Source organism: Corvus moneduloides, chromosome 4 (assembly GCF_009650955.1).
Source record: "Corvus moneduloides isolate bCorMon1 chromosome 4, bCorMon1.pri, whole genome shotgun sequence".
Classification (NCBI taxonomy): Eukaryota; Metazoa; Chordata; class Aves; order Passeriformes; family Corvidae; genus Corvus; species Corvus moneduloides.
The window spans coordinates 50,154,229-50,170,019 of NC_045479.1; the positions used below are offsets into that span (position 1 = coordinate 50,154,229).

At 39.0% G+C, this 15,791-nt stretch overlaps 1 protein-coding gene across 6 annotated transcripts in view; it reads left to right on the plus strand.

The window, feature by feature from the left end:
* The window catches only part of MET (MET proto-oncogene, receptor tyrosine kinase), an 88,512-nt gene that overhangs the window by 39,573 nt on the left and 33,148 nt on the right, over positions 1–15,791 (plus strand). For all 6 annotated transcript variants that reach the window (XM_032106479.1, XM_032106476.1, XM_032106478.1 and 3 more), the window contains 5 exons: positions 6,220–6,354; positions 7,744–7,917; positions 13,285–13,445; positions 14,624–14,726; positions 14,938–15,074. In XM_032106479.1, the coding sequence (XP_031962370.1) occupies positions 6,220–6,354; positions 7,744–7,917; positions 13,285–13,445; positions 14,624–14,726; positions 14,938–15,074 (710 nt within the window). The remainder of the gene's footprint in view (positions 1–6,219; positions 6,355–7,743; positions 7,918–13,284; positions 13,446–14,623; positions 14,727–14,937; positions 15,075–15,791) is intronic.

The following is a 15,791-nucleotide window of genomic DNA, read 5'->3' on the forward strand; positions in this document are numbered from 1 at the left end:
AAAGGTTCAAGGAGCAGAGTTCTGGCAGGGGCTAAGATAGATAAGGGAGGGGAATGAGGCAAGTAAAAGCACACAGTCATACCTTTCTCAGTACCCTCCAGCTTCGGGTACTTGGTGACCCAGAGATACCCTGAGCTGGAAATTGCACCCATATTTGGCCCTTAATAGTTATTTATCCTTATCCTTAATAGTTATTTATCCTCAGTTTTGCGTATTGTTTTTTAAATTTATTTTTGTTTTGTCCCAGTGGTATGCTGTGACATTGAATTTCATCATTTCATTCTGCTTTGAATGATAAAGAGCTTTTTGGGGTTTCCTTAACCTGCTGCCTTATCATTTATTTTGTTGCCTTTGATTCTGCCTGATGAGGTATGGGAATGGGGCACTCACAAATCAATGGTTTGGGAAATTCTCACACACTGAGCACGAATCTGTTGTCTTTCACATCCAAGTAGACAGACACTTGATAATCACACTCATTTCCCAGGAATACTTATGATTAAAAACAAACACCACGACCAAACTTTAACACACATTTCCCCAAAAAGAGAGAACTTAGCATGTGTTGTAGCTGCTTTCATAGACTACATGCCAGGGAACATAATGCATGCTACAGAAATCAGTGAAAAAAAGTCACATCTGCTTTTTATTTGTAACTGCATTCAAGGATTGGGAAAACTTGTCCCAGAATTCAGCAAGAGAGCCAAGTCTTCAACATTGCTCTCTTGCAAGCAGCAAAGCACCAAGACCTCACCACTCCAGGAACCAAGACTCAGAGCCATGGTGCCTGTCAGCAAAATGAGTTGACACAGAGCAAAGAAATACAGAGCTTTGCATCTTTCACTGTGCTCAGTCAAATCCAGTTTATACCGTAGTGTACTAGAAGCCATATGCACATTTGAATTTATCAAACTCCTTTTGATCCAGTTCCTGTCCCTCTAGACAAATTTAGTTGTAATAAAACCCACCCGTGCAAGTGGCAAGCTATATTTGAAGCAAGTGCAAGAATGTCAAGAAACATATGAGCATGGACTTTAAACCCTACGGAGCCTGAAGGAGGAAAGAGTGATGGGATGCCCATGGAGTCATTGCAAATGTTGTCCTCAGTGCCCACTGCTGTCCTGTTTCAATGCCCCAGCAATTCATCTGGCTTCTCAATACTGGCAGTCTGACCTATTTAAGGCTAAATGCAAACTGTGCACATGAGCATTTGTAGGAATGTGAATAGCTGCAGTCCTTCCATTTTTCATTTTTAAGCCAACAGAAAACTGTGGCAAACTCTTGATAAGTAGCATTTCCATATCTATAGCTCAACTTTTAACATTTATGACAGCAGTTTTTTCTGTGGTAAAGAATGTATCTTGATTCTTGCAGGGAAAAAAGGTATCAAACACTGCAAAATGCAAAATCCATGTAGCCAAATAAAAATTAACACCTGGTGCTGAAAAACTGTTTCGAGAGCACATATGTTTTAATATTCAGTTTGAGTAGAAAAGCTTACACTCTTCAGAAGATATCCATTATATTCTGCAAGGATTAGAATGATATACAGCATTTAGATGGCTACATATGTGCCCTTTGCAAGGCTATGCTGCATATCCCAGGGCATTTGAGGCATTGCACAATAAAGTTAACCCTGAGCCTATCTCTGCTTGGTAATGGCATACACCTGCCAGACATCCAGGGAAAAAATAACAATATGATACTTAGATTGGATTCCTTTTAGAAGGCCTCTCATTTTTGCAGAAGATATTTCAACATGTAGACAGTAACATTTGTAATTCAATCCTGCTGACTAGCAGAACTGAGCATCAGAATGATTTTTAAAAGAAGCTGTTGCATGCTGGTTTTCAACTCAAGTTATTACAGTCTTAATTTGCCATATTATGCACAGACAAACCTAGACCCAAGTCTTCATATTTAACATTAGTACTAGCTGATGGCAATGAAAGAATATTTAAATTAATAGTTTTGGTGTTCATGGAACTAAGTCATCACTGACTTCCAGTATATAGAATATGTTAATATATTCATTAATTAATTAACTGTTGGCTGTTATCTTAGTGGAAGTAGTCTGAGCTATGCTGGAAGAAAATTGTTTGTTTTTCTCTAAATAGAGAAACAAATACTGTGTTTGCTTTGAGAAGGATGTCTGGTGTCATAGTTACTGATATTGAATGTGATTCTCAAAGACATCAGAAGAGCCACATGTATTTAAATGAAGGGTTCATCTAGTTCAGTGCCCTGTCTCCAGCAGTATTGACAAGTGGATGCCTAGGGACCCAGACATACATGGCTACTACCTCTGCTTCAAGTCTCCAACTTTTCCTTTCTGGGGATTTCCTGAGCTATTGATTTTTGTCTGTTTAGCTCTTTCCATGTACCTGTGGAGTTTGCCTTTGAATGTGCATTTCTCTTGCATTCACATTCTTTGGCAGGGAGTCTTGTAGGTCATCACATATTGCTAGGATGTCATATTCTTTTGTTTGCCTTGAACCCAAGTCTTTGTTTTGTCTTTTGGTGGTGTTTAGAATTTTTATTAGAATAAAATCATGGAATAATAGAGTCATTTAGGATTGAAAAGACCTCTAGTATCGAGTCCAACCATTAACCTAACACTGCCAAGTCCACGACTAAACAATGTCCTTAAGTGCTGCTTCTACATGTCTTTTAGATACGTCAAGGGTTGGTGACTCCACCACTTCCTTGGGCAGCTTGCTCCTATGCTTGACAGCCTTTTTGGTGAAGAAATGTTCCCTAACACATAATCTAAACCTCCCCTGGTGCAATTTGAAGCCATTTCTTCTTGTCCTATTGCTTGTTACTTGGGAGAAGAGACCAACTCCAGCTGGCTACAACCCCCTTTCAGGTAGATGGAGAAGAGAGTATATGGTTAGTCTCTACCCACTCATGATTCTCTGTTCATTTTTCATAGAGATTCCACATATACCATACTCAGTCATTGTTCATTACAGACTTTTGATCATCTTTGTTTCCCTTCTCTGAGCTTTTTCCCTTTTTAACACATTTTTTTGCCAAGAGGCAACTAGAACTGCACAGAGTTTTTAAGTTTCAGGCAAGCCATGAATTTATATGTTATTGTGGTGTTTTCTGATTTGTTCCCTAATCATTTTCTAATAATTTCTAAGTATTTATTAAGTTGGTTTTGGCTGCTGCTAATAACTATCATATGCCGCTTTAAATTAATTTTCTTTGTTGTATTTCACCTGCCATTTTATTGCCTTGGCATGCTGTCTTGTAAAGTCCTTCTGCCTTCCTTCATAGTCTTTCCTCATCCTAACCACCTTGAATACCTTCATATCATCAGAAAACTTTATCACTGGACTGCTCAACCACTTCTCTAACTCATTTATGGGTATATTGAACAGAATGGACCCCAGCACACACACCTTGTAGAACACCTCTGGTGACTTCTTACTATTGCAGTCACTGACCATTTACTGCTAATGCCTGTTCGTTCTCCTTTGGTTAATTATCTGTGCAAGACCTTCCCTCACTCCTAATTGCTTGAGTGCAGGCATGTAAATAAGCTTTCATTTCTCTTATGCTCTGGAGAAATGCTTGGTTAATAAATTAATTATTAAAATGTAAATTAAAAAATCCAACATCCACTCTTCCCCCTCCCTCCAAAAAAAGACATCCCCCAACCCCCTCAGGATTTTATAGTTTTTGCAGAGGGAAATCCTTCTGTAGTACTGAACCATTTGCATGGTAGTAGTCCCTGTATGTTGGTGTGTCCATGGCAGATTAAATTTATGCTGCACACATACCAGCTCAGTCCCAAGCCATAAAAACCAGAGCTTTATAAGAACGACACTGGAGTCCTAAGTAGCCTCTTCTTCCTGCTGTAGAAGCTGTCTTCAAATTGCTTTTTTTTTCAGGATTATGTTGGATAAGGGTAAGATAGAATTTCAAGGACTGGGCTGATGTGTGAGAAAATCACACAGTTGTATAGACCAAAAAGAACATTTTTGCATCTAATATCTGTTATAGCAGCACTGTAGGCTGGTAGATTAGTTCTAAGCGAAATCCAAACTTTTATTCCATGAGTTAGTAAGTGTAATCTGAGCTCCCTGTATGTCATGAGGTCAAGGTCTAGTCACTTGGGCTTTGAGCAGGTGATTTGACTGTCAACCTCAGTAAAATAAAGGTCAGTCAGTGTTTAAAGCACCGAGTAATTTTTCCAAGATTGTAGAGATGGAATCCAAATTTTCATGTATTGCTGTGGGGTTGGAATGCAGATGTGTTTAAAGGGTTAAAACTGTGTCTCAATCAGAAAGAATGCTTGGCAATAAGAGGAAGCCTGGATTAATGATGGAAAAGAATTCTTAGCATTTTATAGCAGTGGGTATTCGAGATGAGACACGGCTAATGATCAACTAAAAAGGTATTTGCAGCTGTGGTGCTACCTCTCCCCATAATGCCAACATTAATCAAGCTTTTTCATGCAGCTTTCCAGTACATTCTATTTTTCATTGTCCTGAATAGAAAAACAGAGCTCATGCCCTATTACACTGAGTCAGAGACCATACTTCTGTGTCACCAAAAATGATCATACCTTATTGATTTCTAAAAGCTGCACTTTCTATGTGGTGAAATAAATCCATAGCAAAGTCTATAACAAAGCCAGTTTCATTTTAAAGAAAAAAGCCTCTTGCAACCCCTAACTATAAATACCTCTGGGATGTGAAGCAGTTATCGGCATGAATTAACTGCTCATATATTTTATTTAAGTCTTGAATTACATCAAAACATCAGCTATAATTACAGCATCTCTAAGTCTAGTTTTGGAGTCAGCCATCTTGTTGAAAGACCTTGGCAGTGCAAAAAGCCAGTGAAATCGTGTAAGTCAATGTCCTGGCTGTTCTGATTCTGCCTTCGGAGACAGAAGAAAAGCTTCATTATAGTAAAAAATGAAACATTTGACATATGAGTTATTTCCAGAGTGGCTTCAATCTTTTTAAATAATGAACCCCATTGAATCCTAACTTCTCAGCAAATGTTGATTATCTAAATTCCTTAAGTAAACTACACGTGATACAGCTTTTGAAACATGAACATGATATTCCCTCATGTAAACAATCCTCTGCCTTTGTTGCCTGATGCTATCACATTTGGGTGCACATCCTTCTGGATTGCAGGCCCAAGCCTATAAAATCTTGCTATCAAATATCCACCCTGATCTGCAGATGCTTTATGCCTCTGCTTAACATCCATGACTCATCCCATTAAAGTCAACAAAGTTACAGTAGTAAAGTTAGGTGTGTGTTTGCAGGAATAGGCCCAGATTCTCAGAAGTATTTAGGTAACTCAAGATGCAGAGAGATGAGTAGTGGGGGAATTTCGTACTGGTGTGACTAATCTCCCCAAGATCTCCTAAAATCTAAAGACAGAGGAAGAGAGGGAAGGCTTTTTGCGAAGGGGCTTCAGGACAACTAAATTAGGCTTCTGTTTTGGAGCATCTCCTAAAGGATCCTCCACCATTCTCTGTAATTTAAGAAGTGCTTTGAATACTCAGTCCCGGACACCCGGCTCACACAGAAATCAGCAGGAGCCAGAGCTCAAGGTGCCCAGCCAAATCTTGCAAGGAGCTTGTCAGTGCAGCAGCCATCTCGGCAGCTCTGGGTATTGAGGTCTGCATACTTGTGGCTCTGAGGGGCTGCCCACAGTGGCAACCTGCAGTGCCTGACATAGCTTTGTAATCTAATTGCCCCACGTGCAGCAAGACCAGAGACTGTTGACACAGGGTGAAGTTTACTTTTCAAACTGAAGGACCAAAGGGAAAATAAAAGGAAATGTTTTTGACTTCTGAAGACCTGGAGTTTTAAGATTCTTTTAAATAGACATTGTAGATAAAATTCTTCATTCTTAAATGTATAGGACTGACTAAATGACCTATCTTCATTTTTTATGGTGATTTATAAATACCTGAAATTAAAGGACTAGGAAACATGCAGTGACTCCTGCATATTTTAATAAATATGGTGTATTTTGAGGATCCTCCAACAGCCATGATTTGGCTGTGTTAAATAAAGTAGATTTTATAGCACTTTAATCAGATTATGATGGAACATTATGCAAAATATTATGCAATGTAATGCAAAGTAATTAATGCAAGCAGAGAACATGAGACAGCTGAGCAGCATGCATTTTTGTTACATACTGCCTGCTGATTTTAAAAATTTCTTTCTTTCTTAGATAGTGGTTTCCCGTTCAGAACCCACAGCTCCACATGTCAGCTTTCAGCTAGATTCCCACCCCATCTCTCCCCAAGTTGTTGTCAAGAATTCATTGACAGATGATGGCTATACCCTGGTAGTGACTGGAAAAAAGGTGAGTGGTTCATAATCTAATCCTTCTGTGCACTGTGTAAACCTGCCTTCAGAGCAGCAACTTTCGGTAAGAGCAGCTGTTCACACTGCTGCTTTATGCACTGCGTCCTCATAGCCTTGCCATTCCCTAGGGAACACTGGGGCTGCAAGTTTCCTCCAAGATATATTTTTCCCCTACTAAACAAACTGACAGCCTAATATTGAGAAATGTTTAAATAATGTAAGAGCTTGTGATATAAACCAACAAAAGCCAGGAAACGCAAATTTTAAGGCTGAAACCCTGTCCCTAATTCGAGTGCTTGCAAAGACAAAACACACAATGGCTTAAGAAAAGAATGGTGCTCAGTTTCCTGGCTTTTGTTGGTTTGTGTCACAACACTGTAACTTTTTAAGGAGGGTTGTGTATGCAAGTGTTTCATGGGTGTTTTTAAAACTGGAAGGCAGTAAAGCTTGGAAATTACTTTAGCATGTAGCCTACAAAGAGTTAATAAAAATGAAGAGCTATCATAAATATGCTATTGTCATAAGTAGATATGCATTGAAGAATAGGTTTTAAACATCAGCAGATAATATTACAGATAATCCTAAACAATAATCGTAAGCAATAACTTGACTCCTTGAGTTCTGTAAGAACTTGCAGAAATACATCAGCCATTAGTAAAGGCTGTTATTAATCATTTACTAGAAATGTATGAGATATTTATAAGAGTGATCTTCAGAAAATGTCCAAAATTAATTTAAGGAAGGTACTGAAGTATAAAGAAATATAAGGCACTTATATAGTAATGTAATTATATATTCATTTCAGTATTTTGACCAAAAATAATTCTTACATGTTTAGTGACTATTTCATAACTACCCTGATATTTTAAGCAATATAAATTTTAACTTATACTTTAGGTACAGTATAGGTTTTTTGATGATAGGTGTTAACAAGTACATGGGTAGTCACATGCTGTAAGTGTGCCACAGATATTAATACAGCTCACCAAAGCTGAAATAGCCATCATGCCTATTTTTACAGACGTATAAACTAAAGCATACTGAGCTACACTGTTTTTCTTCCAAGAAGTGGTGCAGAATTGGGAGGAGCTCACTGCTGTTTTCTTTCTCCATCAGCAAAAAATGCTATCTTGCTGTAAACACCAGATGCTGGTAGTAACTGTATATAACATTAAGATGCCTTTAGGGTTTCTCCCAAGTGAATTTAAAATCATGTCAGTTAAATTACTTATAAGATCCTATAATTACCGAGCTAAAGAGAAGTCGAACTGTGGCTTGCACATCTGAAATCTGAGTAGCACCAGCACACTATGCATAAATAGAGATTCTCCTTGCCACTTAGTGTACGTATTAAAAGGATGTGTGCATCATGTCTCTCCATCGACAGATAACAAAGATCCCGCTGAAGGGGCCAGGCTGCCGTCACTTCAGGTCCTGCAGCCAGTGCCTGCTGGCACCGGCCTTCATGCAGTGTGGCTGGTGCAGCCAGCAGTGCCTCAGGTCTTCTGAGTGCCCCAGCAACACCTGGACCCAGGACACCTGCTTGCCTACAGTTTATGAGGTAAAATGGTGGATTTCTCACATTTATTTCTTGAGGGAAGAAGAGTCTGCACTCTGTAGACATCTTCTGTTTATGTAATCATGATAAATTTTCAGCTGTCCCCAACTTCCCCTCAGCCTTGATGTCCATAAATCCTCTGACTGGATGCACGTTGTCTCCCTGAGTATTGTGGGCTAAGATGCTCATGGGTGGACAGGTTTGTCTGATCATCCTGACCAGCCTTGGGAGATCCCTGGCCCTACAAAGCACTTCTGGTAGGGAAACAAGATGGGTCTGAGCCAGCCTGGCAGGGGTCCGACAGGAAAGGCCAGTCAAAGATAGGAGCACTCCTCCTCTCAGACCCCTCTCAGAGGCAAAAGTGGAGGAAAGCATTTCCTGCCCACAGCTGCCACAGCCTGACCCAACACAGAAGGTCTCTGGCTCCCGCTGTTCATCCATCCCTGTGCTGGGTCCAGTGTTGGAGGAAAATCTGGTGTTTCTCTGTGAGAAAAATTCCCTCTTTCTGCTATCAAGCACCTGGAGAAGTTCTTTTTACATAATGTCCCTCCCTGGCTCCTTGTTCCCATGGGTCCAGTTGGCACCAGTGAGGAGCAAGCGTGTAGCTGCACTCCTGGGACAGGGGCAGCCAGAGGCTGCTGCCAGCCAGCCAAAGCTCATCAAGGGTGTGCGAGAACAAAAAGGCACAGATGAGCAGAGAGCTGTGCTGGTACAGTCCAGTCTTAATTTAGCTATGGTTAATGCAGGATTTGTACTGTACCTGGGACCAAATCTTCTCATGTGGAGTGTCACATAACTGTGAAGGCAGAGGTTTGTAGGGCAGTTGATGGACTAGAGATCTAAGGGAAGGACAAGTGTAAAACTTTCTGGTAGCATTTATACCCATTCACTTGTGTTAGTACATTTAAACTACATCATGTAGTTAAAAATTCATTTTCCTTCATTGGAATGCAACTTATAAACAGAGATGAAAATTTGATATGCCAAACTCTTTGAGAGAATAAAAAAAGGGGTTTTAAATAAATAATGTATTTCTTTCAGCCAGGCATATGATCTCATGTACAACAATTTTTTTAAGTTTTAAAGTTTTAGGCAAAACTGCTATTAATCTAGAAATAAATATAGAAACGTGTTTATGGGGTTGGTTTTTTCCATGTTGACCTTTCAGACACAAAATTTAGGATTAACACAGGCAAAATTCAGTGAAAAAAAAATGAAGAGTTGTAGGAATCAAAGCTAAAATGGATGGAAAATGGAAGGGGAAGGGGCAATTTGCCTCACCTTCTACTGCCATTTACTTTTCAAAGGAGATGCACAAAAATTGCTTATGCAGAATGTGAATAGTTTACTTTTCCTTTATGCAGCAGTACATTTATTTCAGAAAGGTTGTATTAGATAATGAAATAATCCTTTCCACCTTAGTTTGGATGAGACTGAATCACCAATTCAAAGGTATACACTGAGAATTAGCTCTTATACATTTTTCTGTACCTCTGCAGGCCCAAGGGGCTCACCTACCCTGCACAGTTTGTTTCATCTTTTCTAGACCTCAAGCACAAGTAGCATCCCTTAATGTTTTTAAATTTGCAAACTTTCCAACAGTGGTTGTGTATTTCCATGGCTCAAAAAAAATTTCTCAGGCTCTGAACTTCTTAGTTTCTGATTTTCAGAGGGGCTGAGCTCATGTAGCCCCCTTTTATTTTAATTTTGAATGCGTGCACTCAGCAGTTTTAAGAACCAAGAGCCTGGAGCCCATGCACAGGCACTTAGACCAAGAGGTGTACCCCCCACAGCCACCTCTGCAGTCCCTGTGAAGTTGCTGAGAGGGGAGCCCCCTTGGACGTGAGGCAGTGGGAACAGGTGTGAGGCTGGCTAGGTGCTCCCTTTCCCCATGTGGCTCAGCCCTGCCTGCTCAGCACAAGCCCAATCTACTGCTGTAATGACTATGGATCTGTGACACTGATGGATATTAAAATGAATCTCGAATTACTGCATGCCGATGTTGGTAGATGTTGCTTCTAGAAGGTTTGTAAGGAGAAAAATGCAGCTGGGTACTTAAATCTCTTTGGATTGCTAGCTGTTAAGATAAATTTCATGCTCTACTGGACCATGACATTTAACATGATTACTGAAAAAAATATAAAACAGATTATTCATCATCTTCTGATCTGTCTTTAAATTCATATGCATAAAATGTAAGAAACAAGCTAGTTTTGTTCCTAACAAACAGAGGATGACCTGCTTTGCATTGTATCTGAAATTCAGTCCGAACCTCTCTCTAATATTTTGCAGCTTTCAGAGGGACAGATTGCTTGAGATATGTCATATGATCGCTTTAACCTGAGGGGAACAGATTGCTCTCTGAGGGTCTGGTCCAGTGGCTGTTAGCTAACTAAGTCTTCTTTTCCCAGGTTATTACACAGAGTGGTGTACAATGGGAAAAGAAAAAAAAATACACATTTTCCTCTTAGGAGGGATGGCAGAGAAGAAGCCCAGTGTTTTCCCATGGAGTCCTGCAGATCCTTGTCTCTTTTCCCTGCTTTAAGCACTTTCCCTTGGAGCTGTGGGTTGGAGAGGAGCAGTCAGCTCTGCCCAGACATAGACAGTATAGTAGGGCAGGCACTGGGACACATCCCCTCCACAGCCCGACTCCCAGTCTGTTCCCATCCACTGCCTCTGCCAACAATGAGGAGTTTCATCAGCCTGGACAAGCAGTTCTAGAGGGAAGCCAGGGGACTCAAGGGAGTCTCCTTGGAGATCACTTGGTGCTGGAACAAATTGCAGGCATCTGCGCGTGGCGTTCAGGTCACGCTAAAAGGTGAAGGGTGTAAAAGAAGAAACAAATTGGTCTCCCTTCTGATTCTTTGTTGTGGTTAAAAATCTGACATGGTTTGTTGTTGTTTTTAAAGTGAGTCATTTTAGCTGCCTTTTGTATCAGACGTATCAAGAACATCAGGCCTTCTGCTGCCTGTTTAGGTTGGAGGCTTTGCTGGAAATTTCATATGTGGTTGTACATGTTCTTGTCTCTGAATTAAAATGAATGGGCTAAAGAAACTTTAATAATTAGGTATTTTTAAAAAAAATTTATTAAGTATATAGTGGATATTAGCTGTCAACATAAATAAAAGGAAAACACAATGCTTTAAATTTTTCCAAAAACAAAAACTTAACTTTCTGCCGTAAACAAAAGTCCAGAGAGCAGCAGAATGACAGGCCTTGCAGCAGGACTTGCTCCATGTTATCAGTAGAGATAACACAATATTTTTTTGAATCCTGCATTTCATAGCATTTATAACTGGTTTGCATTTTGATTGTTTTCTGTTACTACCAGTGCAATGTAAGTACACAGAAGAGGCCTACATATACCTCAGTTCAAAGATCAGGAGGTTCACCATCCATTCCTGTCAACTCTCCCAACAAAAAATCTGGAAAACCATGTTTGACTTTCAGACATTTCATCATACAGAACAAATGGAACAAAAATAAATCTTGAATAACAACACTCAGGGGGAATATCTGCAGAACTTGAAAACAAAACTTTAAGATTTTGTTTGTTTAGTTTTTGCTATCTACTTAGAGGTCTTGCCTCCTAAATTTGTTGAGAGAATATAGTAAATACCTACTATCCCTCAATTAAGGCATACAGGTTTGTTATCACAAGTCTCTTTTGGCGTGTAAGATTGCTAAAAACCAGTTGGGTACCTTCCATTTTTATTCTGTATGGCTTTGTGAAGCCCTTATTTTGCTAACTTGTGGATTACATTTCGAACTCTTCAAATGCCACATGTCAATGTATTATTGTACAAAACATCAGGACACCCTGTACCCCCACAGAGCAATTTCAGTCTCTGCTAGGGTTTCGTTATTTCAGAAATAGGTAATGTGCTGAGATATTGAACAGAGTGGAAAACTAGGATCTGAAGTCAAATCCAGATTTTGAAGAAAAACCCCAAAGAAATAAGGAAAAGTTAAAACTGGGAATAGCACAGACTCCATGGGCACAGTACAGCTCCATGCTCTTAGCTGCAGTTGTGTGTCTGGGGGCTGTGTGAGTATCACTCCTTTTTTACGGATTTGTGCAAAAGTACTGCTCCTGCATAGGTTCCCTCTTCTTTGCTCATTGAGAGCCGCTTCAAAGCTCTTTTAAAAACAGGAAAGATTCCTCCTGGCTTCAGTGCACGTTAGATCAGACTCTTTGTCTGGTTTCTAATGAGGGCAGTAAATTTCCCCATATATAGTATATGGTATAATTCTTTTGAAGTATTCTTCAGCTGCCTATCTACAATAGTTCATTTGTGAGAGTCTTGAAGTATGGCTACAAGAGAGTTGAAAAGAAATGTGCTGTCTTACTGGATTTCCAGATGAAATAATAGCCAAGTATCACTCAAACACTTTCCTTTCAGCTTGAAAATTAAGCCGGGTCCTTTGAAGGACACAGCTGTATTGCATTTTAGGGGCAAAATTATTATCACTAAAGCATTAAGTTTAAGATACTTAAGGCATTATGATCACAAGTATAAATTCAGTCTGTCATTCCTTTCATTCTTTTTTGTTTGTCTAGGGGTACTGGTATGTTTGCAAAATTATGCAGTATTGTTGAAAGTCCTCATAATTCCTGGACTAATGTCTTTTTTTTGGTTGGTTTTTTGGTGGGTTTGGAGGGTTTTTTTACTGACAGTACTGACCAGTATTTTACGGAGTTTTGTAAGACTTCTATAGTGTTCTACGTTTTTCCCACCATTGTTATATTTTACAGGACAATTTACAATACACACACACACACACACACACAAAAAAAAGTATTTCCTTTGTAGATTGTCTCTATGTTTCTGAGGGGCAGTTTATTTTTAGCTTGGAATTAGAGGTGACCAAATGTAAAACATTTAAGGAAAGAATAGCTGAAGTCGTGTTAACTTTATCACAGTCAATGTGATATTGGATTATGGTGTCTTTGAAGCTACTTCACTCTGAATCCAACTTTCATCAAGCTGACAAAAAATGGTCATTTGGGGGTCCTTTTGTGTTCAGCATTCAGCTTCTAACAAAATAAGTACATTGTATGTTTAACACTCCAGAAATAAGATGTGAAAGACAAGAACGGCAGGATTTAAAAGACTATTACAATGAACAGCTTGTTCAGTGCCCCTAAACACTGTCTTTCAAAGCTTTCTAGTATAGGTTTTGTTATTTATTGCCACTGTCATAGAAAGCTCATAATGTGACAAATGAAAGGTGAAGAACAATTAAGATGAATGCTAGGACATAATCTACCAAAAGAAATGCTTTCCTAAAATTATTCCTTCACCCATTCTTTAGCTCCACATGAAGTTCAAGAAAACCTGATTCAACTAACACAATATTTTTTAACAGATTCTCCCAAGCAGCGCTCCCATAGAAGGTGGGACAAAATTGACACTGTGTGGATGGGACTTCGGATTCAGCAAAAATAATAGATTTGAATTAAAAGATACAGTAGTCCATATTGGAGGACAAATTTGTCCTCTGGAAGTAAAGTCTAGCAACAAAAATAGGTAAGAAACCTAAAATATTAATTTCCTTTTATACAGATGTTCTTTATGTGGTATGGATTTTTTTGCAAATACAAACATTCAGCCTATAAATATCATCTCTGATTCTGAAATTTCAAATTGAAAAAAAACCCATGGTTTAATAAACTCCCCAAGAAAAACAATGCTCAAAATGGAGATCAGATAGATCTAGTTTATGCCAAGAGCTCCTGCAGCAGTTTTTCTGATTTGTCTGTGAAATGCTGTTCAACGTCTGTGGAAGCTGGCAAGAATGAATCTATTCAAAGGTTTGAAAAGGGGGCAGGTTCCTTTGGCCAGGATCCTGCTGGGCTAGGTTATGTCACCTCTGTCTTCCTGATCTGTGAAGCTGCTGGAGAGAAGTGTGAGAAGATGCAGGTATTTCATCATCCAGAGGCTTATGCCCCTCGACTGCACCTCTCCTCCTCCTCCTCAGAAATAAGCATTTGAGACACTGGCTTAAGTTTAAGACAGAGGTTACTCTGGTTGTTATCTTGAAGAAATATAAGTTAGTGAATATCCTCTCTCTACCACCAAAGCAATGTGCAAATCACAGCACAGCTTTCCTATTCACATACATAGCAGTGCATACTCCAGCAAGTGCTCCAGAAATGTTGAGCACTCTCCTAACTGCTGTTCTGAACAGTTTTAAGGGAAACAAGATGATTTAAGGAGACTAGATTATATACGAGACTATGTGAATGTAATACAATACATTGACACATGCTACTGCAGAAGTTCAAGTTTAATTTTTGGTAATATTTAATTTTTTACAATAAATTTGTGTATATGATGCATTTTTTTCTAATCCTATTGTCTGCCAAAATTTGATACTAAAGGAAAATTCAAAAAAACCATCAGCATTTGAATAGAAGATATTTGTTTTTTCCATCATGCTTCTTTTTTCTGAAATGTATTTGATATACTAAAATTATATTCTGTGGCCAAGTATTATAAAGACCACAGTGTTTGTATTTAGTGTTGAAGAAGAGGGACACAGTTCTTTTAGCTGTTATTTCTGAAATATCCATGATACACATAGATTGATGATCTGTTTAGTATGGATCCTCCATTATTATGACGTTGAAGTGGTTCTATTTTAAATAGAAAAATCAGAAAATCAGAAAAAAATGTAATCCCATTTTTTCCCTTGTTTTTTAAAGGCTGGAATGCACAGTTCCTGCTGCAAAACGTCCAGGTTTTAATATATCCAGTAGTGTTTCTGTTGGACGTGGCAAAACACTGTTCGGTACATTTTCATACGTGGTAAGCACTATGATTAAACCTTTATAGTCAAAATTAGCTTCAATATTAACTGGAAGGGATTCATCATGAGTCCAATACAGCATGGTAAATTCTGTATTTCTGTTGGCTTTTTTGTTACTTCACGGAAATGTTAATAAATATTTTAATTCCTCCTCTTTACATTTTGAAAATAATTTTATAATCCACTGGTTTTATTTTTACCTCCCCTCAGAATCCTGTAATAACAAGTATATCTCCCACCTATGGCCCCAAATCTGGAGGAACATTGCTGACTGTAGCTGGAAAATACCTAAACAGTGGGAAATCCATGAGGATTTTTGTTGGTGAGCAACCATGCACTTTGAAAAGGTAATCTACTAACTAAAGCACAATGCCTTTAATACTGAAATGTCTAGATTAAAAGCCTTGGAGTTAAAAAACCAAATTCGAACATTTGCTTTCCTCTCCTTGTGTCACTTGTTGGGGAATTTATACTGCAATAAGCATTCAGTTCTAGATTATATCCTGAGTTTAGGATATCTGAAAGATTTCTAGAAGGGACTATAGTTCCCTGGAAGTCTTATTTATTCTATAATGTCTTCATTAACCTCATTAAAAGGTTGCATAGAGAAGTATCAAATCCACTTCTAATGGACAAGAAACTGCTTATTTCCCATCATTTTTGTCACCCTGATTCCCACACATGCATCCCTCTCTCAGCAAGAGCTGCTGTTCATGCAGCAGCTGCCAGTGAGCAGCCAGTGGGTACAAGTCACCATTTCCTACTGCCTTGTTGGTGGAAACCTGACCAGTGTGATAATGTCTATCCCATGCAGAGGAGCACTACTTCTGCACAGCTATCAGTGAACAGCCTGCAAAACAGAGGCAGCATCAGTTCGAGACTTTTCCTGGTATTTAGAAAATTGTTTTGAGGTTTAAGCCAGAATTTCTTGTGGCTCTCTGCTGGATCCAGTAGGAGCTCAGCCATGAATCTTTGATGTGTTCTGTGTGGAAATGCCTTCAACCACGTCTGTATATAAATGTTAAATACCAAGCATAGATTCTCCGCTAAGGGCAGACAAGAGT